Below are 24,579 nucleotides of genomic sequence, written 5' to 3'. Positions count from 1 at the left end.
TACTCATTCTTCATCTTCAAAATCTTAGTTTATTCTTCAGTTTCAAGGTCTCATCTCATTTTTTGTTAAAAACTTTTTGTTGAGAATTTTTTATGGTCAATAAGTGTCAAAATAAATAGTATTTTTGACGGTTAATAAGTATCACAAAAAAATATATTCTCAAAATTTTTTAACAAATTATTTTTGATGGCCAATATTTATCAAAATAAGATTTAAACTTTTTTTATAATTACTTATATGTTAAAAATACTATTTTTAACAAAACTTTTATTAACGTATTTTCATAGTTAAAATAGTATCAAAATTTATTTTTTTTGACGATTTTTAATTTTTTTTGACACATAATAATTCTTAAAAATAATCTATATTATTGTAGTGATTTTATAATTAAATTATTTTGTGTCAAAAATATTAAAAGAGCAATGCTACATTATCAGAGTAACATAATTAAACTTTTTTTTTATTCAGAAATCTACCTTCCTTCTACAATTCAACCCAACCATATACGCATTATAGAAAAAGGAGTAAGAAAATGACGAGAAAATATAATATATAATTTTATACTATAATCTTACTTTCCTTCCATAGTATGACATAGAATATAGAACTGCATATCTTCAAGAAGAATCTACCACATTATCATGTCAAACTCAAATAAAAAAATGGCTGAACTTACCCTAAGTATGATGTTAATTGAATATTATATAAGTGGAAGCCTATATCTTTTAGGAGAAGAAACATGGCAGCGACATACTAACCTTTCTTGCTTCCAAATTCCAATAGTCATTTTTTTTGCGTGGTTGTGTTAGAACAACATATACATCATTTACATAAGTGAAAAACTATCAAACAGAGCATCTTTTTAAGGCTGTATCTTGAAAAAGAATGATGAGTTTCATACTAAGTGCTTGTTTGGACGCTATTATTTTGATAAAAAAAATTTTTAATAATTTTTTTTATTTTTTAATGTGTTTGACAAATTTCTAATAGTAAAAGTAAAAATAAAATAAAAAAAATATTTTTTTGAGAAGTTGTAATATATATCTTTTTTTAAAGATTTTTTTTCTTAAAAAAAGATATTTTTTATATAATAAATAAACAAAAAAATATTTTTATATTATTATACCAAATATAATTAATAAATAAAAAGATCTTTTTATACGAGATATTCAAATATAAAATTACTTTTATTTTTTTATAAAATCTTTTAAAAAAATAACTCAAAAAAATTTTTTTTTTTAAAGTTCATCCAAATAAACCCAAAGAAGCATCATCATGGATCCCAAAGTTTTGGAAGGAAGAACGTCTAGTTTCAATAGTTGTTGTATAAACATTATGAAATAGGCTGAGATGATTCTTGCACCGATATAATACACAAAGATCGCGTTAAGCTATTTTTCATAATGATAAATGCAAAGTCAAGCATATATATTTTTTAAAAATGCTGCATTACCATTGAAATTTATTACTTTTTTTTATATTTGATCAACTTTAAATATTAAAAACTAAATTTTAAATTTTTAAATTTTAATAATATAAAAATAAAATATTAACCTCTTAATATTTTTCAATATTTTGTGTGACATCGTATCAACTAATTTGTGTGTTTTGATTATTTCTAATTCGTCACACATTATTGAAACAAGATAAATTGTGAATAGGATCATTTCATGGAATTACCAATAAGAAGATAATTATCTATTATGTACAGCTAAATCTTAATACAAATAAAGAACAAATTTACACCAATATATACAAAATGTTTGATAGAATCAATTAAAAAAAAGGTAGAGCATACAAACAAACAAATCCACAAGAACAAAAATAATTAAAAATGTACCAAACACTATATTAAAGCATATTATGTGTAAAATAGTGTAATTAAAAAAGCCTATCTCACATTTCATATATTTGACAAAATAGAATATTAATTTGTACTCATTCTCTTACCACATATTACTGCGCAACGTGTTAGCTCACTTGTTTTGATTGGATATAAATTTAGTTGCAGTGTAACTTCAAGGCTTCAAGTCAATAGGAACCCCACAACTAATAACAGTAACCTTACGTGGACATTAAAAACATGCACTTTTTTTGCTTTACCTTAAATGATTAGAACTTAATTGGAAGAGTTATATATATGTAATCTCTAACCTCACTCACCTATACTTGCACTGCTTCCATTCCTCCACTCCCCATGGAAGCTAGTACCGGGCTTTTTGCTGCGACCCATGACAACAATGATCTTGTGGTCATTCAAGGACACAACGAGGTAAACATAGCTAAATTAAATAAGATCGTGAGCATTTTATTAAATATAATACCATTTATATTTTTATCTTAATAGTTTAAATCTTTGATAAAGCCATATGAAATAGTTGATATTGGAAAATACTTTTGTGTCATACTAATATATACACAGATTTTCTTATAACCATGTTAAGTCTACATTTAAATAAGTCACTAAACTTAATTATTAGTACAGAATACACATTTAAATACAAAATATAAATTAAAAATGAGTTAAATTATACAATATATTTTATATTTACGTAACATTTTTGTTTTCTTAATGTGATTAACAAACATAATAACAATAATAATCTGGCGCAGCCAAGGCCTGTGAAGAACTTAGATGGCCAACTATGTGAAATATGCGGCGACTTAGTGGGACTAACTGTGGACGGAGACTTGTTTGTAGCTTGCGAGGAATGCGGGTTCCCCGTGTGTAGGCCTTGTTACGAGTACGAAAGAAGGGAAGGGACTCAAGTTTGCCCCCAGTGCCATACAAGATACAAGCGTATCAAAGGTAATTTGGAACGGAAACAATACAAAAAGGCAACTACATACTCCAAAAGCTTGTTTTCTTTCTCCTATTTTCTGCATGTGTTTGGATTAGTTTTTTTTATATATATTTCATTTTTAAAAGTATTTTATAAAATTCCAAGAATATCCAGAGAGTTTTTAAGAGAATTTGAAAGACAAATAACTTTTTGCCAAGAGTTGGTCAAAACATCCGCAAGATATTAATATTCTATTAGTTTTCGTCTATGTTGCGTAGAAACTTATAATACATCTTCTTGTGATTTGGTGCTGAAATTAGAATTAATTCTCATAATAATATAATATATTTTATAGGATCGAAGTACGAGATTATGGTGAATTTCTTTGCTCTAGATTAGTATATTCAAGAGGCAGGGTATACTTGGAAAAATTTCGACATTTAAATTAGTAACGGTCTAAGAAATATAAAAATTAAGGGTAGATAATATATCTTAAAATTATATTAATTTCTTTATTTATAGTATTTGTAGAGTAAATATGAAAAAAATCTGAGTTGATCTATACAACTTATAAAGAGAATCCTATATGTGCATATGATTCAGCTTACATAAATATCCGTATGCTATGCGAACTCGAATACAAAGTACACAAATTTTAAAAGAACAAAAAAGTTAGGATACAACTATATATATATATATATATATATAAAATGAATTTGACATCCTAAACTAAATATTTAATTAGTTTTGGAATAAAGAGTAAAAGAATAAAAACTTTAACCTAAATTGTAATTTTGAGTTAATTTGAATAAAAATTGTATCCAAGTCATAGCTGCATGCCTGCATCGTTCGCTAGCTGTATCGGATAAGGGTTTCAAAAATAGACCCGATCATTATTTTAGGTCAGGTTCGGTTCATAACTCGGGTCATCCGAACTCGGTCCGGTGACCCGGTCATCATACACAATTAATATTTTGTGTTATTAGTGATGGATGATGGTTATTCTTACGTAGAATTTAAATATTGTAAACTTTAATATTTTGTGTTATTATTCATTATAAGATTATAAGTTAATGTTTTATGTTTAAAATGCATAAGACTTTAAACTAATGCATAATATTGTGTTATTTGTATTGGTTTAAATATTTGGTGTTATTAGACAATATTAGTATTGATTATGGTTATGCTTTAATTTTAGAGAAGAGTTGGTTCTTGTTATATTTTTTAAGTGAATTTTACTGTGTAAATTGTGAAATAATAGTTGGAGATTAGATGATTGTTAAAGATCCAGTTTTCACCCGATTTTTACCAGGTTTTCACCCGACCCGAAAGTGCGTAGGTTTTATTGGATTTAGGATCGGGTTAGAGTTTAAAAATTAGAACCGATCTATATTTTGGGTCGAGTCTGGGTTAAGCTAAATTCAATATGACCCGATCCATGTACACCCCTAGTTAGTAACTTAGTCATGCCCGGTAGGTTTTCGTGTATAATATAATTTGCATCTCTATTACACAAAATCTATGCAAATATATATGACAAAGCTTATGTAGTACATGAATCATTATATTTTGAAGTCTTTCTTTGAGTTAGTTACATGTTGACAAAAAGTATTGGTCAACTTAATATTTTTAATATTAGATTCTTTGAAAAGAAAGCAACTAAATTGGATTTTTATAATATTAAGAGCCCGACACTTTTAATAAAACAAAGAAAAATTGATTAATATTGAATAATTAAATATAAAGAAGAAAAAATATTGGTTTTTCTATATTATTTTTGCCTTTTAATTCATCACGAAATGAAAGCATGCCATGTTTTTCACAAAGGACTTAGTTCGACAGAAATAGTGGCACTCGGTCTTTCTTTATAACTTGTTATATATGTTTTGTCCTTACTTGGAGTGCAGGAAGCCCAAGAGTAGAGGGAGACGAAGACGAAGACGATGTGGATGATATAGAACATGAATTCAAAATGTTGGAAGAAAAGGAAGAGTTGCGGCAAAGGAAGAAGAGTAGCGGATATGATAATGAGAATGCTAAATCAGCATCCTTGGCCAAGGTCAGTTCGTACTGATAATTAAATGGAAATATAAAACAGTTTTTTTAGTGTATCTTAATATATAACAAACGTGGTGAATGGAAGTAACTGAGAATATCTTAACAAAGGTGGTGGAACTATGTTCATGCAAGCTAAGAACTCAAGATAATATTTCTCTCTAGCATTTATTTTTTGTAGATTTAAGACTTTTGTTTTCCAGGTTTAACTTTTATTTTGAACGAGTATTCGTAACTATAGCAGCTTACCCCCCCCCCCCCCCCCCTTTTTTTTTTTTTTCTAATGAAAAGGAGCAGGTGAATGGGGAGCTGCCTGTATCTACATACCACGAGCCGGGTGAGCTAAAATCCTGAAACATAAATGTTAAACAACATCATTGGCTATTTTAAAGAGAGAAATGATGCTATTTTACAGCCTAAATCTGAAAATTTTGAACGTCTTCGTGATGTAGGCTATGAAAAATTTGCTGACAAAGAGAGAGCAGATGACTGGATGTTAAACCAAGGAAATCTATGGCCTGAAACTGAGGCTACAGTTGATCCCGAAAAGGCTATGTATGCATGAAGAAAGCATTCCCCTTTCCCTAATTTAGCAAATTTGCAATGCTATTTTGACATCTCAGGAACACTGTTCTATACTAATTTGATGCTCTTGCTACTGTCATATGATATCATTGTTCCAGTAAAGATGAAAGTAGACAGCCACTCTCAAGGAAGGTGGCAATACCATCCGGAAGACTCAGCCCTTACAGGATGATGGTTGCAGCGAGGCTCGTGATTCTCTTGCTATTCTTTCAATACAGAATCTTCCACCCAGTACCTGAAGCAATTGGACTCTGGTTCACATCTGTGGTGTGTGAAATTTGGCTAGCATTGTCATGGCTGGTTGATCAACTTCCTAAATGGTTTCCCATTGATCGCCAGACGTATATTGATCGTCTTTCAATCAGGTATATATCCTGAGCTTCCTCCGCCAGATGATGTCTAAATGTATCTGGTTTTCGTATTCATTTTTCTTCTTTTGCTCCTTTTAATCTTTTTATTTTTATTTTTATGTTTTTAAATTCAAATAAGCAAGGTCTTGACAAACATATGTTCGAGGAGATTATATATTATTTACTTACAAAGTACCAAATAAATAACAAAAATAAGATAACTAGCTAAACATCCTAAAACTAAGATGAATCAACACTTTGTCATGAGTAGCCTTTTGAGTAAGTTTACACCAAGGAGTCAATATTACAAAATAACCTGTGCTGTCGTGAGATGAATTAGTATAAAGGTTGGTTCTATCAAAATCTTATATATAAATTGAAGAGCTAAATGTATAGATCTTGTAATGCAGATTTGAACCGGCGGACAAGCCGAATATGCTTTCTCCAATAGATATATTTGTCACTACAGTGGATCCGACGAAGGAACCTCCTCTAGTTACAGCCAATACTGTTCTTTCAATCTTGGCTCTGGATTACCCAGCTGACAAAATCTCATGTTACGTTTCTGATGATGGAGCTTCCATGCTCACCTTTGAGGCTCTTCAAGAAACTGCTGAATTCGCAAGAAAATGGGTACCGTTCTGCAGAAAATACTCTGCTGAACCTCGAGCACCAGAGAAGTACTTCTCTGAGAAGATAGATTACATAAAGGATAAGCTTCAGACAACATATGTAAAAGAACGTCGTACTATGAAGGTTAGTGAGCAATAATATTCTTTTTCAATAATACCACTCAAACTAATTTCTTAAATGTAACAGAATGGAGCACATTTAGGATATATTGTTTCTATAAAAATACTATGTGCATAGTAAAGATCAGCCATCATATATTTGTATATAAATATACATGTTTTACTTTTTTTTTTGTATATTCTACATTTCAACATGTATCTTATATTAGTAACTGATTTGGTAGCTGATTTTTGACATATACTTAGCATGGTTGAAAATTCTAATACCCGCTTCATACATGGAGCTAATTTGACAGAGAGAATATGAAGAATTTAAGGTGAGGATTAATGCACTTGTGGCGAAGTCCATGAGAGTTCCAGCAGAAGGGTGGACAATGAAAGATGAGACACCGTGGCCGGGAAACAACACCAACGATCATCCAAGTATGATACAAGTCCTTCTTGCTCGAGGTGGAGGCCACCACCCCGACCAACTTCCCTGTCTTGTATACATATCTCGTGAGAAAAGGCCGGCATTCCAACACCACAACAAAGCTGGTGCAATAAATGCCTTGGTATAAACTATAAACCTCCCTTTCAGATTATACTTTATCATTCCGTTGAAAGAAGCCTAACAGTTCCTTAATTTCTTTCTAGCTTCGAGTATCAACAGTGCTAAGCAATGCTCCCTTCGTGCTGAACTTGGATTGCAATCATTATGTTAATAACAGCAAAGTCGTGCGTGAGGCCATGTGTTTCTTTATGGACATCCAACTTGGGAATGGCATTGGCTTTGTTCAGTTTCCTTTAAGATTTGACAGCCTTGACAGGAACGATCGTTATGCCAACAAGAACACTGTTTTGTTTGATGTAAGTACAAGAATTTTAGGATCAAATTTTCTCAATTTTGTTTGTTCATTCTTTTTCCTTTATTGATTAGATACAATTTCATATGCCACGGCTCTTTTTTCCTGCATAGATTAACCTAAGGTGCCTAGATGGAATTCAAGGACCTGCTTATGTTGGTTCAGGATGCATCTTCAGCAGGAAAGCTATATATGGTTTGGAACCACCAAAGGTGTCAAAACCGCCACGAATTGTTCAAGTGCACTCAAAACAGGATGAAAATGAAGAGGAAGATGCAGGAATAACAGAAGAAGACAAGCAGCTACTGAAATCAGAGATGAATTTTGAGAACAGATTTCAAAAATCACATTTTGCTAATTCTTCATCAACAGAAGAAGGTGGCGTCGATGCTTCTTCCGGTCAGGAGGCCCTGCTCAAAGAAGCCATTCATGTCATGAGCTGCAAATACGAAGACAGAACTCTATGGGGATATGAGGTATTATGGAATTCTCTTAATTAGCCCTGAACATTTAAGCGTTAAAAAAAATGGTGGATTTTATCCTACAATATTCAATTTTATAAGGTGGAAACTCATGCATCTAATGATTCTTAGTTATTAACTTCACACGAAGATAGTTGCACGTGACTCTCCATCATTTTGTAATACTTTTGGGACTAAAATAGTGGTTATTGAAGATTAATAACTGAAATATTCTTGATCATTTTGGCAACAAACAGGTTGGCATGAGCTATGGATCTATAGCTGCAGATACTCTTACGAGTTTCAAGTTGCATAGTCGAGGCTGGGAATCGGTATATTGCATGCCGAAGAGAGCTGCATTCAGGGGGACAGCTCCTATCAACCTTACAGATAGACTTAACCAAGTGCTTAGATGGGCGGTGGGATCACTTGAGATCCTCTTCAGCCGCCATTGCCCGCTGTGGTACGGCTTCAACGAAGGAAAAATGAAGACGCTTCAAAGGGTTGCCTATATTAACAGCACTGTCTACCCCTTCAGCTCCATACCTCTTTTGATATATTGTCTCATTCCTGCTATCTGCTTGCTCACTGATAAATTCATCACACCTTCGGTAATAAATTTTCTTTTTATTGATTCTTGTCATACAGTAACTAACGAATTTCATTTTTATAATGTCATTCATTTGCTCATTTCATATAACGAACTATGAGTACACTAGTTAAACTCAAATGTTGTGACATATAATTGATTCGAGTAAAATTAAACTTATTTCTTTAATGAATGATCTGCCTTGCTAGTTTCTTACTTAGAATATGTGCATGATATATTTAATGTTAGATATGACTCTAGCAAAATGAATGAATGAAGTATTGCTCGAATCTGTAGAATTAAGTTCTGTAAGGTTCTTTCTTGTTGTGTAGTTTTGGAAGCCTTTTATCAGCTTACAAAGTTCCTGTTATATCATTCCAGGTAGGGACATTCGCAAGTCTAGTCTTTATTAGTCTATTCATCACCATCTTTGCATCGGCCATCCTCGAATTGAGATGGAGTGGTGTTAGCCTTGAGGAATGGTGGAGGAATCAGCAATTCTGGGTCATCGGAAGTGTGTCTGCACACATGTTCGCCGTTGTACATAGCCTCATGAAAGCCCTGCCCCTGGTAAGAAGCAATATCAACTTCATCACCGTATCGAAGGCGCCGGACGAAGGGCAGTTCCACCAGCTGTACACCATCAAATGGACTGCTCTCCTTATACCTCCAACTACAATCATAATAATCAACCTCATTGGCATTGTAGCTGGTTTCACAGATGCCATAAACAGTGGTGGACATTCTTGGGGAGCACTTCTTGGGAAGCTCTTCTTCTCTTTGTGGGTTATTGTCCATTTGTACCCATTCCTTAAAGGCCTCATGGGTAGGCAGAACCGAACACCAACGCTTATAGTCATATGGTCGGTGCTTTTGGCTTCTATCTTCTCCTTGGTTTGGGTAAGGATTGACCCTTTTGTGTTGAAAACAAAAGGACCAGACGCTAAGCAATGTGGAATCAGTTGTTGAATCCGTTTTCCACATTCCATGAGGAGCATTGTTGCTATGAAATGCATGTGCATGTCGCAAGAGAGGGATTTGGTGACCGGTAATATTAGAGAGGACACAAAAAAAAAAAAAAAAGAAACAGTTGAAATTTGTTTTATTTAACATTTATTAATTACTATATGTTAAATAAGACAAATTTTGACTGATTTTGACTAAATTTTTTTTGACTAAATTTTTTTTGTTACCAAACATTTCAGTATTTCAGTTTTGCGACATGGAACATGCCCTCCTCCCTCCCTCCCTTTGTTTTTTTCCGAACAGTCCATTTTTTTATTCAATGAAACTAAAATAAAGTCCTACTGATTTCTTAATTTTGTCACAACTAAAAGAAGATGTAATAGTTGTGTAACGGAGAAATTATATTTGTACAACTTTTTAGTACACCGTGTATCTTCTTCTTTTTTTTTTTTTTATATCTTATTTTACTTCTTATCAATACCTATATACCAAAAGTGAAAAATAGACATAAAAGTAGTGTATATAATATTAACCTTTTTAATTTAGATGCAAATGCAATCTAGATAAGTTAATTGCTTTAGTTGAATTCATAAAGATACGGTATACAATATTGGATACAAAAATGGGTATGCATAATGTCGTATCCCAAATTATTTTGGGTTGGTCAAGTGGTCAACTCACTTGTACATGAAGCAATTCATTGGTCAGCGGCAGACCCTTAAATAGAACTCAAATCCGTAACGAATTAGTCATTAATCTGTTGGGTTGAGGGATACCGTCGACAAAAAAAAATGTCGTCCCAAAAATTTAATAGAGGCTAAGTTTAATTAAGAATTATTTCTATTAATTAAGAGATTGTCATAAATTATTTGCTTAGACAATAAAATTGAATTGTTCAAGAAATTGAATTCGATTATTCAGAATTTTAGATTAGGGTAAATTATCAAATAGGCTCCGACTTTTGAATATGCTAACAAAAATACCTTTAATCACTACAAAAAAAATCACTTTTAACAGCTATTTATTTTGCTTTTAGCGGCAATAAAAATAGTTGTTAATACATTTACCCGTAATTAGATATTAGCCGTCTTATACTTTGTCGCTAAAAGGTTTTAGTGGCAATTATAACATTTGGCGATAAAGACCTTTTTAATGGCCTCAAAAAGTATATAACTTTTAGCGACAATTTTCTTGGCAATTTATATGACCACCAAAAGTAATTCTAAAATTTCAATATTATTCACTTTTAGTGGCTATTATTATTGCCATCAAAACCCATTTTACCGACAATTTATATGGCCACTAAAAATAATTCTAAAATTGTAATGTTATTCACTTTTAGTTGTCATTACTATTGCCGCTAAAATCTTAAGACCTTTTTTAGTTACATTATACTCATTTTCTTAGAAGCAACCATCTATTTGTTTTTTAGAATTTCAATTATTTTTTCCAACAATTATTATTATTATGCATAATATAAATATACTAAAATTAATTACTACAAAATGAGATATTTCATTAAACTCAAAATATTGATACACAAATTTCTCTTGAAAAATAATAAATCATGTTACAAATCTAAACAACAAAAAATGCTACAAGCCTATAACTATGTTGCATTAATATAGCAATACGAGTGTTAGCGATGATCTAAAGTTGCACCTCATAGAGCAAATAGGGGGTAATGATTGCAACCTTCTCTTAGAGCTACTTTGATCATCTTCTCCATTTTGTTCACTTCTATTAAGAAGAAGATCATCAGGGAATTCAAGCTCACTGATATTGATATCTACTCCCAATGCCAGAAGCTTCTGTTTGTAAGCCAAGACTTGGAACTCAAGAGCAGTGGTTTCCATCTCCTTCTGATACATAAGCTCTTCAAAGACTTCAAGAGTTTCCTCAGCATGACCTATCTTCTCCTCTGCCATTCTCTTGTAGTGACTTGCCTCCATCTTCACGGCAGCCTTTTCACTTTGTAGACGAAGTATCATGTCCATAGCCTTGCTGGCTGCAGTAGTAGAGGCTTCTCTTTTCTGATCCAACTCTGCATGTACCTGCTGTAGAAGAGTTTTTTGGGCTCGGAGTGTTTCCTTCATTGCTGTTATATCAGCCTCCGCCATCGGAGATGCCGTGCTAGTTTCAACCATTCTACAAGTTCACTTATAGTTACTTTTAAACACAAGAGATAGCAGGATTTTAATCACAACTATATGATGACACAAACAAGGATTGAATTTTCTTTGTATCTATGTGATCAATTTCGCAATTTCATAAGTAGCGTTGCATTTGAGAATACAAAATAGATATATACATATAAGAAATCAAGTTTTCAATGTCTGTAAAAAAAATGCTTAATTCCCACAATTTTGGAAAATTAGGAACCTTTCTTTTCATGAAAAAACAAAAGGGAAATATAGGGTAATGAAGCAGAATGGTGTTAGCGGCAAAGCAAATACAAGATAATAAATTAGAAAATTATGGTGTTAGCTACATAAATCATATGAAAGTGGATCATGCTTTCATTGCAAGGAAGAAAAGAAATTTATCAAATGTACCTTGCAGGTTCCAAATGAGCGTGAACGGATTCAATAAGACAAACGCAGAAACACCCTGAAGAAGCAGGATCCTCTGTTTTTTCTGCATCAAATTCCAACAAATTAAAAGATTATCAGGAAGGAAAAAAACTGAAAAGAACAAAATTTTCTGTGTTGGGTATTTTGTATACAAGCAGGCACAGTTGAAAAATTCATGTGATGTCAAGAGATTCAAATGAAGCATAGATATGCATTTTTTAAAAGAGGGTAAAACAATAAGGCAGCAATATATTTATAAAAGGAACAAGACATACCTATCAATAATCATAAAAGATCTCTATTATTAAAGATGAATCTGTTCATTACTTCACTAATTCTTTTATTTTATTCTTGAATATAAATAAAGATCTGATGAGGAGGAGAAAAATTTTTGGTGGAATTTGACCCAGGAATGAATTCACTGCCAAAGATATTTAGTATTTGCACATTATAAAAAGGTTGAATGAAATACACATGCTGGAGGCACAAGTTAACAACAGCAATCTGTGAATTGACTGTAAAAATATCCATCCAACTAAAACTAATTACCCTCCGCATGACAAGCAATCATTTAACTAAAGTTGCCTAGCTCAATTATTTGCACATAAACTAACTCCATAATACTCCACTAATTATTTTAACGATAAACTAAGATGAATATACCCTATATTCTAAATTCATGTTCAATAGATTGTTAAAAAAACAACCATCACTACCCAAAAAGAAGTAAAAAAGATTTACCACTTTACCTGACTAAGAATAATTGAATCTAACTTATCCTTTAGGCCATTGATGCATATATCAAAAAGATCATACCTGAAGGCAGAGAATACACAATATCAGTTATAACAAGGATTTAATCATGCATTTAGTTGTATGGTTCCACAGGTTTGTGTTCAGTAAATTAAAGCTGCTAATGTTCGTGGCCCTAGTAATGCAAGATGACATTCTTTTTCACTTTATTTCTTAAGATGGCAGAAAAGCTTGGAGTCTTGTGAAATTACCATAAACCTATGTGCATGTATATCTTTCTAGATTGACTTTTTTTTCCAAAAACAACTTCCAAACACTTAATATTATACCTTCATTTATTTTTTTACCTTTTCTTCGACTTAGATTATAATGTTGGAATTAAAATAAATAAAAGATACAAAGACAGAGGAGCAATACTTATATTATATCAGAGAAAAAAGAAAAGCCGTACTTATTTGTCATTTTCCTCGTCACTTAACAGTTAACACTTTGATTTTATGAAATAATAAAGTTAATATCCAAAGTTAATTTATTTCCTTATAACTATGTCTAGTATAAAATAGTTGCATCCGTTACTCACTCTAAGTTTGAATATAATTAAACACACAATAAAATGAATCCTAAGTGCAATGTTAAAATACTAGTTAGAACTATATATATATAGTTGAATGGTATCATTTGTAAGAGTTAGTGAACTCTAGTTCACTTAAATCTTTATATTCTAAATCCCACTTAGTCATATTCTTATTAATTCTTCACTAATCAAACTTCTGTTTGTAACATAAGCCATGATTACCATAAGAACATGTATTTTACCTCAGAAACCCGTGATGACAATTTGTGAGGATCCATGTTAAAATGTTCCAAAGAATCAATCATGCTTCTAAACAAAACAATGAAAAGAGGCAGAGCAGTACCATGGACACAAGTACCATTACTTCCTAAGCATATTAACACATAGTCAACTGAATCAGCTGCAGCAAACAAGCCAAAGAAGGAAACACTCTCCATTTGGTTTGATTTTCAATCCTTTTGTTGATCCATCTTAAAAGATGATGTTGTTTGTCCTTTTTTCCCGAACCAGAACCTGAAGAAAATTTAAAGTAGCACAAAGTTATGAACATAGCAATATTTAAGTGGCATATCTTAAAAAAGGAAGACCTTGACATCAAAAGAAAAATTAAGAAGAATGTAAATTTTAGTTGATTTGAAGCATAACTTAAGGAATTTTACTTCTAAAGAAAAAAACAAATATATATATATATATATATATATATATATATATATATATATATATATATATATATATATATATATATATATATATATATATATATATGTTAGGCATAACCACATAAATAAAAGACATCAACAAGTTGAAAACTTAAAGATCAATAAGTTATATGATTCCCTGAAATACTCAATTAGATTTAGATGTTATGTCATTAGTCACAAAAAATCCCAATATCAACTGAAATAGTTTCATTTCTTCAAGTATCACCATTAGCTTGGGATAAGAACAACATTCATGTCAAAAGCAGTTAACTAACAATAATATACGATGAAACTAAAGACCAAAAAGAAATAGAAAGCAAACAAGACTTAGCTAATTGTATAAAAAATGAAAAAATATATTACGTCAATAACTTTATTGACAAAATTTATAGGATTTGTAGGTGGCAGTTTACCAGTAAATAGTCATAATGCGAGTAACATTCAAGCTTTTCAATGCATTCTTGTTAGCTGCAGTGCCAACAATATAGCAGAACAAGCCACAAAAAGGATGATATCTCTTTCTTCATTGATCATAGAAGCAACATTAGTAGAACTCAAAACTGTGCAATTCGTTACTATTATCTCTTCTGATTAAAGATCCATGAATTCAATGCTGAAACTATCTTCCCTCTTATATTCTATTTCCAATGTGCCCTAAATCGCTCGCAACTGTAAATTTGAAATCCTATGACATTTGCAAAATTCACACAAGTATTCACAAAATCAAAAGTGAAACATTAGCAATAGCATCTTCAATTTGAAAGTGACAACACTTGAAATTGCTGATAAATAAAATTGAGCTAGAAAGAGAGAGATGAGAATTGGCGAACCTTGTTGCAAACAACGGGGAGTGTGAAGAGATGTAGAGAGAGAAACTTGGAGAATAAGGGATCAAGCTTGGAATCGCCGCAGAGTGTCAAATGAGTGAGCATCTGATCAAGAACCTCCTCAACCTCCGTGTCGGACTTTCCTACCACTATTAATGATGCTTTTGAAGATGAAGGTGCTGTTGGTTCCACCAGATTTTCGTTTCTTCCTTGGTGAACGACATTGGCAATAGGAACCAAACCTAGCAATGGAGATCATGAATGAATAAGTATAGCGATGCGGATCTGCGGGGGGAGGATGGAAACATGAAGAACGATCAATTTGATTAATGAGTGTGAATGAGTGAAGGACGATGAACGGTGATTGACAATGGTAAGGCCTGCGGTAGTGATCGGTGATGGAGGTAAGAGGCTGGGAGTTTCTCTCTCCAAGTTACTTGATTTAGGGAATAGACTCTCTGAGTCATGAATTAAGATATGATAAAAGGAATATATAATAAAAAATAAGCGACGATATTGATAATTGCCACTATTGATTTAGAGAAAGTAAGAATTAAGATTAAAAGTATAAAAAGATCATAATTTAATGGCAATAGTAGTAATTGCTATTATAATATATAATAAGAATGGTAAATATATAATTGCCACAAAAACATAGTTTAAATAAAAGAAATAGCGACTATTATATTATGGCCGCTAAAAGTTTGTCGCTAAAATTAATTTTTCCTGTAGTGAATTTTTATTTCACTACAATATTTTCCAGCTAAGATAACCTTTATTTGAAACAACATTTCACAAAAGTTATTTTAGATAGACAAGGACAACATTTTTAGTTTGTTGCTTTTAAAAAAGGACAAAGATAACAATTTTTTGCAACTCATAAAAATGGTTGTTTTTGATATCTAAAGCATGGCTGAATTTACAAGAAGAGAAGAGAGAGATTTCTTCTCATCTTTGGCAAGTGATGTACCCTTAATCTTTAGAAACTCCTAAACTTGATTTTTCAAAGAAGGAAAATAAAATCATGATTCTCTCTTGGAACTACATGATAACTCAATTTAAGGTGAAAGAAAAGGGGAGTTTCTCTTCACTCATCTTGATGATTTTGATATGAGAATAAACAAGGAGATGAAAGAACTGTCTTGGTTATTTAGTGTTTTAAGAAGTGGTGTAGTGTTCTCGAAAATGGAAGGTGAAGTTGTATGGGTAGTTAAGTGTTTGTTCTCTCTTTTCACTCTTTAAGTTTGGTCACTCATTTTTTCCTTTCTTTTTTCTTAGCTAACTTAGTAAAATTGTGTTTTTGTGAGCTAAAAGAAGTATGCAACGTAGGATAAGAGGAGGAAGTGATAAGAATGAGTAGTTACTTTCTTTTTCTCTTTATCTTTTTTAACTTATCTCATTTTCTTTCTTGATGAGTAGGACATATTAATTAAACATGTGTTTTAATAGAGGAAAAGAGAGAGAACCAAAGTAGAGAGGAAGAGATGAGTGAGAGATTAATGTATCATGTAATAAATCTTTGATGATATAATCAAGATTATCACTTGGTTAATTCATCACATGTTTTAATTCATGACCTTATCTGTCTTTTTTTCCTTGGTCATTAAGAAAATTAATTTAATATGTGATGGAATAGAATGATAAGAGAATGGCCAAATTTCTTTTAGAGGAGAAGAGTGAGAGATTAGTGTTTATGTGATATATTTCTAATGACATCGTCATAATTATCTTAGATTAATTCACCACCATATATCTCAACTCCAAAATCTCTCTAAAATATTTTGGTAAAGCTAAAATAATAAAGAAATACCAGTAAAAGATTTCTACCAGATGAATTTGGATTTGGTAATTAAGTGTCATTATTAGAGAGTACTATTTTGTTGTATATAAAAAATAATTATTAGAAATTTTTTATATATATTATGCAGGGCTGTATTATTAAATCAAGATGAATCGTGTCTCTCAAAGTTCGTAAATTCTCATCACAAAAGTTCTGAAAAATTATTCTTTAGAAAATCGGATTCTTACAAGACCAAGGACAACCACAAGGCTAGGTTGGACTTAGCCAAGTTGTGTAGGAAGGCAGACCTAAACCTTGTCTCATTTGGAATAGTAGATGGATGAAGCCAAAAGGGTGTTATGTTTTAACCTTAGAACAAAGATAAAATATTTGTCGATAGTTGCAAGAGTTGAGGCTTCTTGATGGGTATGCTTTCAACTTTAGTAATGTGCTAATGTCACACAAGCGAGACTATATGTCATGAAAAGTCATGACTACCATGTGTTTATGGAATGCTTAATCCCAGTTTTCATGAGAGAATCACTTATCATGTTTGGAAGCTGTTGATAAAATTGAATCAATTCTTCAGATATTCATATTCACCAACACTTTCTACAGAGAATCACCTTGTTATGGAACACAACATTACACTCATCCTCTGTAAGTTAACAAGAATATTTCCTCCTAGAATCTTTAATATTATGGAAATCTTTTAATTAACTTAGCATATGAGGCATGGATGTGTGGTCTTCTACATTATCAGTGGATGTATTCATTTCAACAGGAAATTGGTGCTTATATGAGAACGGTCAAGAATAGGGATAAGCCTAAAGGATCAATTTGTAAGGCATATCTATCTAAGGAGAGCACTCATTTTTGTTCGTACTACTTTGATCCCACGTCCAATCGAGTCGTACAAGAGTATATTATAATGATGAAGGAGGCAAGAGCTCCTTTGAACCAATATTGTTCGTGTTTAACTAACCTAGTATTGTTCGGGATAGGAGAGAAGATAGGTGGCTAACCTTTGAAGAATTAAATTTCATTCATTTTCAAATACTAGTGAATTATGCTGAGGTGGATGAAATCAGAAGGTTATATGATATGGTAGTCGACAATGATAACATTAAACAATTTCTATCATGGTTTTAATTATATGGAAGGTTAATTTAATACACATTTGAAAACTTCAATCTTAACATCAGTAGGATGAGACATCTTAGCTTACAAGTATTTCAACCACAGACTCTACAGTCTCAGCCATAAGAGGGCAGGATGTCCTCTAATGAGCCAAAATTGATACACTCGTATTATTAGCAAGTGCACCAACTCGTATCAAGTAATACCATAGTGAGTGGATATCGTTCCCACGAGGACTAATGGATTGAGGTAATGATGCATCCACATCTTTAGTAGTTTTTCTCTTAATGTCAGTCCATAAGCTAATGATTCTTGTTATTTTAAGTAATCAATTCATGGTTTACTGCATATTATTCTGAGTATATAAATTTCTTTTGTTACAAGAGAATCTTGAAAAAAATCAAGCAAAAAAAGAACAATGTTCTGAAAATCGGTTCGAACCGGCCGGTCGAACTGGAAACCGTTAGCAAGAACTATTCGGGGAAAAAGGGAAAACCATCAAATTTAAAAACCGGATTTGGTCTGCCGAACCAGTCATGAACCGGTCGGTCAAACCAAACTGTGACCCGGCTGGTTTTTGAAATTTTGCCAAAACTGTGAAAAACGCTGTGTTTTGACTTGGCATCTAAAAGGGAACCCTAGTTTTTGGCTTTCACCCAGACACCCACAGCACACTCTCGAGCCTCAGCCCTCCACGCTCACCAGTCACCTCTTGTTCTCAGTTCCCGCGTCTCCAGTCTCCACTCTCCACCTCGAGCTTCCGGCGCAACCTCCGCCCAGCCATCGCCGCCGTCACAAGGTCCGTGAAAGTCACTCACCGTCGCAAGTTCCTTTCAGCCAGCTTTTCGTTTGCTCAGCTACCTTTCCTTTCAGCCGTCAAAATCGCAGCCACCGCCAATGCCAGTTGCCATCGCGAGTGTCTTCCCACCAGCGCCAGCTCTGTTCGACCCTTCCACCCCAGCCATTGTCCCTGTCGCTGTCAGATCTGCATTCTTCCCTATCTTCCACTAACCCTAGGTATAAATCTAATTTGTTATAATAATAATTGTTGAAGTATGATTAATTGTTGGTTCTAACTTATAAACCTTGCTGTTATTACTTGAAGTATGATTAATTGTTGGTTCTACATTCATCATTTTATTCAGCAACACCATTCGCATACAGACCGGGTCAACACCCATTTGAAGCATTATTAAATGATTAATTGTTGAAGTTGATTGCTTTAAGCATGATTAATTGTTGAAGCTATTGCCTGAAGGCTGAAGCATGATTAATTGTTGAAAAACTGTTTGCTTGATGCATGATTAAATGATTAATTGTTGAAGCATGATTAATTATTTGGATGTTGTTTGTTGAGATATTGGGTAGTGGGTTGTTGTGATATTGTACTTGGATTGTATTGTTATTGCTCTGTTGAGTCTGTTCTGAATCTGATTAGTGATTTTTTGAATGTGAAATCAATCAAAGAAATTAATTTTGTGTTGTAAAAATTATTGCTCAAAATGGATTTGTTACTCTGCTGCTACTATTTTTTTAATTTATGAGTATGCTATTTTTGAATTTTTGTTGATAGATTTATTGATTTCAGAGTTTAAGCCTTTAGGGTGATTATTTGTTGCTGTGTTTTAATTTTAAACCAAACTGATGCTTTCAAAAAATCAACAAACAGCAGATGTCCCATGTTATTGATTTAGAGCAAGGAAATCATGAAGATGATGCTGTTGTTGGAGGTCTTGGGAGTGATGATAATGATGGTATTGTATTTCTCTGATGCAGAAGACGGTGGTTCAAGCCACTCTCTTTCTAATGTTTTGTACTTAATTCTTTAACTGCAAAATTTAGTTTTTGATCCTTTTTAATGCTTAATTTGATTGATTCTGTGGAAATTTAGACACCTTTTTGTTTATGATTCATGGAATTAAGAATTGGATTGTTTGGTACTGCTTTATATGTATACTTATTCCATGTCTTGGTGCTGAGTCTCACAAATATTCTCAATTACTTACAGCTACGGTTTCCTTATTGAATGGGATTTTATTTTTCCAAAAGAAATCATAGAGGATTAGGGTTGTAGATTTTTTAATTGAGTGATGAGTGTAAAGCTGAAGATGATGATAACAAAAGTGATTGGAAACATATATTTTAAGAGTGCTTTAAAAAGACTTTTGAGTTTGTAAATTGATAAGATCATATAGTTTTGGTGTGTTTATTTATCTTTTATTTATTATTTTATTATAAACGGTTTTTTCGGTTCAACCACGGTCGAACAGGTTGAACCTGTAAACCAGAAAACTAGTAGCTAGGGCGGTTCAATGACCAGTTCGGTTTTCAAAACCTTGAAAAAGAAAGAAGAAGAACAAGCAATAGCAACAGGCAAGATGATGAGTCCATATTTTACGATATATTTTGGTTTGATTTGAGTGGATTTCATCACATAAATCCACATTTATTCACCTAAATAGCATGCTTTTGAGATTTCTTCCTAAATTGTACTTGAAAGTGAAAACATGCTCTTTTGTACTTAATTTAGTCAATTTTAATTCACTTTAATCCCATTTGGTACCTTGATGTATTTTTTAAGTGATTTCAGGTTTCCAAAGCATGTATGGGTTGAAGAAGTGAGGAAAAGAGCATGCAAAAGGGAAGAAAGCATGAAGAAATGGAGTTTGGAAGTTCCAGCACCCGTGCGTACGCACAAGTATGCGTGCACACACACAACGAGGATTTGCAAGCGACGCGTGACCCGAATTACGTCAGCTCATTAATGCAAATCACTGGGGGCGATTTTTGGGCCTCCAGAACCCAGTCCAACTCATTTCTGAAGCTATATTAGGCCAAAGTGAAGCTGAATGAAGGGGGGCAATTAGGGTTAGCTTTTATCATGTTTTAGTGTAGTTCTCTAGAGAGAGAAGCTCCCCCCTCTCTCTAGAATTAGGGTTCTTTAGTTTAATTTCTTGTAATTTCTACTTTTATTTCTTGTTTCTATTTACTTTTCCTTGTCATTTATTGTTATTGCTTCTTTTCTCTTCTTTACTTCTCTTGTTATTTCTTTTATTTTGTCATTTTCATGTTATGAACACTCTTGTCATTTTGAATTTTAATTAATGCAATTTATGTTTTCATGTTCATTTATTGCTTTCTTTAGTTGTTGTTATGATTTTCTTACTTTTGGTAGTTAGGAATTTATTTTATTGCAATTTAATGTTATTTTATTTTCATGCACACCAAGTATTTGATAAAATGCTTGGCTTATTTTTTACATAGTTTTTCTCTACTCTTGGCTTGGAATTGTTGACTTTGGTATTCCTTGAGCTATTGATGTCCATTCTTGTTTGATATATTAGAGTAGTTAGTTGATTTGGTCTCCCTTGACTCTATGTGACCCCTTAGTGTTGACATAGGACTTAGGGATTGAAATCAACTATGCCTATTTGACTTATCTTCGATGTAAGATTGACTAAGTAGGATTAACTCTTCATAATCATCATGTGTTTGTGGTCAATGTCTAGGATGGGTAACCTTAGTCCTCAATTACTTGCCAAGAGGTTTCTTACATTTGAAGTTTTATTGCTTTGACTTTTACTTGCTTTCATTTAATTTCTTGCATGCTAAGTTACTTTCTTGCTATTTCCTTTCCTTGCATTTAATTGCTTTGACTTTAATTGCTTTGATGTTTAATTTCTTGCATGTTTAATTTTCACACTCTTGGTTGAGAAATTGGGTGTTTGGGTGAAATTGAGTTGTGGATGTCCATTCCGCATTGTGTGAGAATGGTTAATTGGTTTGATTTTTATTGACGCTAGTCTTTAACTAAGTAATTAGTGAGTTGACTATGACTTATGGATTGAGATCAATTACGCCTTTTGACTAATTCTCAAGGAGGATTGACTGATTTGTATTGCTTCCACAAAATTGCCATGTTTGTGGTCCATAACTAGGATAGGAATCTTAAATTACCCACTTCTTGCCATTAATTGCTTTCCTTTCAATTCCTTGTATGCTTGTTTCAATTCCTTGCTATTTACATTACTTGCACCTCTTGCCATCCTACTAATTCTCATAGCCAATGACATTACACTTCATTGCAACTCCTAGGGAAGAACGACCCGGGAGCTAAATACTCTCGGTTATTTGAATTTGAATATTTGACATTTGATTAAGAGAATTCATTGTTGGTTTGGACTATGCTACCAACGAATTGATTCTTGTTTTGATCGATTCTGAACCGACATAAAATTCTCTTTGTGACAAGACAAGGAAGGAACAAGCTAAACAGAGGAGTTGTGTTCATCACAAAGAGCTCCTAGGACAACCAAGCCTCCAAGAATCCTCCAAAACCACTACTAGGGGACACCATCAACCCATGCGCCTCATGTCACCTCCTTGGCACCTTACACAGCACTCCAGAGACCTCCCAGGGGCTACTTGATAAACCACTATTTTATGGTTTATCTTGTGCTCATTTGAGTGGTTTTTATCAAGTCCTTACCCACTTATTCATATGATTTGCATGATTTTATAATTCCTTCCTAGTTCTGTTCCATAATTGGAAACTTGCTTCCTAGAGTCTTTAATTTGTGTATTTTTAATTCTCCTTTATACCATTCGATGCCGTGATCCGCGTGTTAAGTGTTTCAGGCTTTATAGGGCAGGAATAGCTTAGAGAATAGAGAGGAAGCTAGCAAAAATAGAAGGAACACAAGAAACTAAGGAGATAACCAGTGAGCATTGACACGCACGCATGGCTCACGCGTGCGTGCGACATGGAGAAATTTGCAGCGACGCGTGCACATGCCTGACGCGTACGCGTGGATTGGAGTTTGCACAAAGACGCGTGCGCGTGACTGACGCGTTCGCCTGACACGCCAAAACGACCAGCGACGCGCACGCGTGACTGACGTGTACGCGTGACATGCACGATCTGCAGAAATAACAGAAAACGCTGTGGGCAATTTCGGGCCGAGTTTTGACCCAGTTTTCGGCTCAGAAACACAGACTAGAGCCAGGGAACATGCAGAGACTCAACACACATTCTCATTAGCATAGTTTTAGTTTTTAGATCTGAATCTAGAGAGAAAATTACTATTCCTCTAGGTTTTCTTTACATTCATAGTTTCATAGTTTATTGCTTTTGCTTTGGATATTGAAGAGTCATCACCTCCGTTGAAGATACTATTCTAGTTTGTTTTCTTACTCTTTTATTATTCTATATTCTTAATTCTTGTTTAGAGTTACAATTGGATTATTTTAGAATTTATTAATGCAAAGGATTACTTTTACTTTTAATTAAATTGTAGTTATTGTTTATCATGTCTTCCTTTTATTCCCTTTTTAATTCTATGCAAGTAATTCTCATGTCAATGGAGTAGATTCGCAACTTGACATGGGAGTTGATTAAAAGGAGACACTTGAGTTGGAATGCTCAAGTGATTAGTTAAATTAGAAGTTGTTGGTTAATTCTGTATTTACTAACGCTAGACCTTCCCAAGGAAGAGGACTAGGATTTGCGAATAAGAGTTAGCTCAATCACTTGACTTTTCTTTATTTAGTAAGGGTTAACTAAGTGAAAATAACAACCTCTTTACACTACATTTAAGAAAATTCCAACAAGGATAGAACTTCCAATTAATCATTCCCCCAATCAAGGCCTTTTATTTAGAATATTATAAATCTCTTTTAATTTTTATTGCTTTAATTTACAATTATTTATTTGCCCTTGCCCAAACTCAAAATTACACAAAAAACTCCTGATTAATAAGATATCACCCTTTTGTCAACTCGTTGGGAGACGACCTGGGACTCATACTCCCAGTATTTTTATTCTAAACTTTTGTGACAACCTTTCTAAATAGATGAGGTGGATTTTTGCTGGTTAAGAGCTATACTCGCAACGTATTTCCTATATTGATTTCTTAATTGGTCAAATTTCCGCACGCATCAATTTTTGGCGCCGTTGCCGGGGATGGTGCAATTGTGTGCTAAATTATTAATTAGTGTACATATTTTTAATTTTTGCATATTTTATTTTATTTTATTACCATGAGCTGTATGTTTCTTTCATTGAATGACGCGTTCACTGCCTGATCCGAGCTTAGCCGCATTTGATCCTGAAATTGAAAGAACTCTTTCACGTATTAGGCGAGCTCGGCGCAAGTTAGCCTCTGAGGAAGAAACAAGCTCCATCTCTACTAATCCGGTTGATTTAGGCGCAGGTAACATGGCGGCACCCAGGAGGATCACTCTCCAGGAGGCAAGAGCCCCAGAATTTACGCTGTAACCATATCAAGTGCGTCATCCAAATCTGGCTGCAGAATTTGAACTGAAGACTGCATTAAGCAACTTGATGCCCAAGTTTCATGGCTTACCTGCTCAGGAGCCTATCAAGCACCTAAGGGATTTTCAGACAGCCTGTTCTACTGTTAGGCGTCATGGTGCAGATGAAACTTCTATTTTGCTGACCGCCTTCCTGTTTTCTCTTGAGGGAAAGGAGAGGGAGTGGTACTACACTCAACCTGAAGCAACTGTTACCAACTGGAATACGCTCAGGAAAGAATTCTTGGAAAAATACTTTCCAACTGAAGTTACAGATAGATTGAGGAAAGAGGTCTCCTGCATTGTTCAGGGTGAATCGGAGACTCTTTATGAGTACTGGGAGCGCTTCAAGAATCTTCTTGACGCATGCCCCAATCATATGATTGACAAGTTGGTGTTGATCAGCTACTTCACTCAAGGCATGAAGCCTCGGGATAAAACTACATTGGATGGTGCTAGTAATGGTTCTTTGAAAAAGTACAAGACCGCAGATGAAGCATGGCAATTGATCAGTGACTTAGCTGAGTCCACTC

General features: G+C 33.3%; 2 protein-coding genes across 7 annotated transcripts; one reads left to right on the top strand and one right to left on the bottom strand.

Annotated features, from left to right (window-relative positions):
* The first annotated feature begins 2,131 nt into the window (after positions 1-2,131).
* On the top strand, positions 2,132-9,809 carry LOC112732332 (cellulose synthase A catalytic subunit 7 [UDP-forming]). 2 transcript variants are annotated; one of them, XM_072212092.1, is made up of 12 exons: positions 2,132-2,272; positions 2,614-2,809; positions 4,691-4,842; positions 5,136-5,175; positions 5,291-5,393; positions 5,522-5,788; positions 6,184-6,529; positions 6,822-7,079; positions 7,162-7,374; positions 7,484-7,846; positions 8,089-8,442; positions 8,802-9,809. In XM_072212092.1, exons 1-12 carry the CDS (start codon positions 2,198-2,200, stop codon positions 9,387-9,389), a joined length of 2,955 nt encoding a protein of 984 aa, XP_072068193.1. In that variant the 5' UTR covers positions 2,132-2,197; the 3' UTR covers positions 9,390-9,809. The 2 variants fall into 2 exon arrangements, with proteins under 2 accessions (XP_072068193.1, XP_025636800.1); XM_025781015.3 differs by having other exon boundaries at positions 5,130-5,175.
* A 1,072-nt stretch (positions 9,810-10,881) lies between these two features.
* Positions 10,882-16,094, bottom strand: LOC112732331 (myosin-binding protein 7-like). 5 transcript variants are annotated; one of them, XM_072212089.1, is made up of 6 exons: positions 14,818-15,280; positions 14,401-14,672; positions 13,630-13,799; positions 12,709-12,775; positions 11,942-12,023; positions 10,882-11,534 (listed from the first exon to the last, which is right to left on the bottom strand). In XM_072212089.1, exon 6 carries the CDS (start codon positions 11,531-11,533, stop codon positions 11,006-11,008), a length of 528 nt encoding a protein of 175 aa, XP_072068190.1. In that variant the 5' UTR covers position 11,534; positions 11,942-12,023; positions 12,709-12,775; positions 13,630-13,799; positions 14,401-14,672; positions 14,818-15,280; the 3' UTR covers positions 10,882-11,005. The 5 variants fall into 5 exon arrangements, with proteins under 5 accessions (XP_072068190.1, XP_072068189.1, XP_072068192.1 ...); XM_072212088.1 differs by having other exon boundaries at positions 13,529-13,799; positions 14,818-15,279; XM_072212091.1 differs by lacking the exon at positions 14,401-14,672 and having other exon boundaries at positions 13,529-13,799; positions 14,818-16,094.
* Positions 16,095-24,579: the final 8,485 nt, after the last annotated feature.

This window comes from Arachis hypogaea, chromosome 13, assembly GCF_003086295.3.
Source record: "Arachis hypogaea cultivar Tifrunner chromosome 13, arahy.Tifrunner.gnm2.J5K5, whole genome shotgun sequence".
Lineage (NCBI taxonomy): Eukaryota > Viridiplantae > Streptophyta > Magnoliopsida > Fabales > Fabaceae > Arachis > Arachis hypogaea.
Note: the sequence above shows the minus strand (reverse complement) of the source record. Positions and strands in the feature narration are given on the sequence as shown.

Coding starts and splice junctions, on each gene's coding strand:
- LOC112732331 (XM_072212091.1), bottom strand. CDS start 11,533: ATGGTTGAAACTAGCACGGCATCTCCGATGGCGGAGGCTGATATAACA.
- LOC112732332 (XM_025781015.3), top strand. CDS start 2,198: ATGGAAGCTAGTACCGGGCTTTTTGCTGCGACCCATGACAACAATGAT. Junction 7,375..7,483: donor AGAACACTGTTTTGTTTGAT/GTAAGTACAAGA, acceptor TTTCCTGCATAG/ATTAACCTAAGGTGCCTAGA. Junction 7,847..8,088: donor GAACTCTATGGGGATATGAG/GTATTATGGAAT, acceptor GGCAACAAACAG/GTTGGCATGAGCTATGGATC.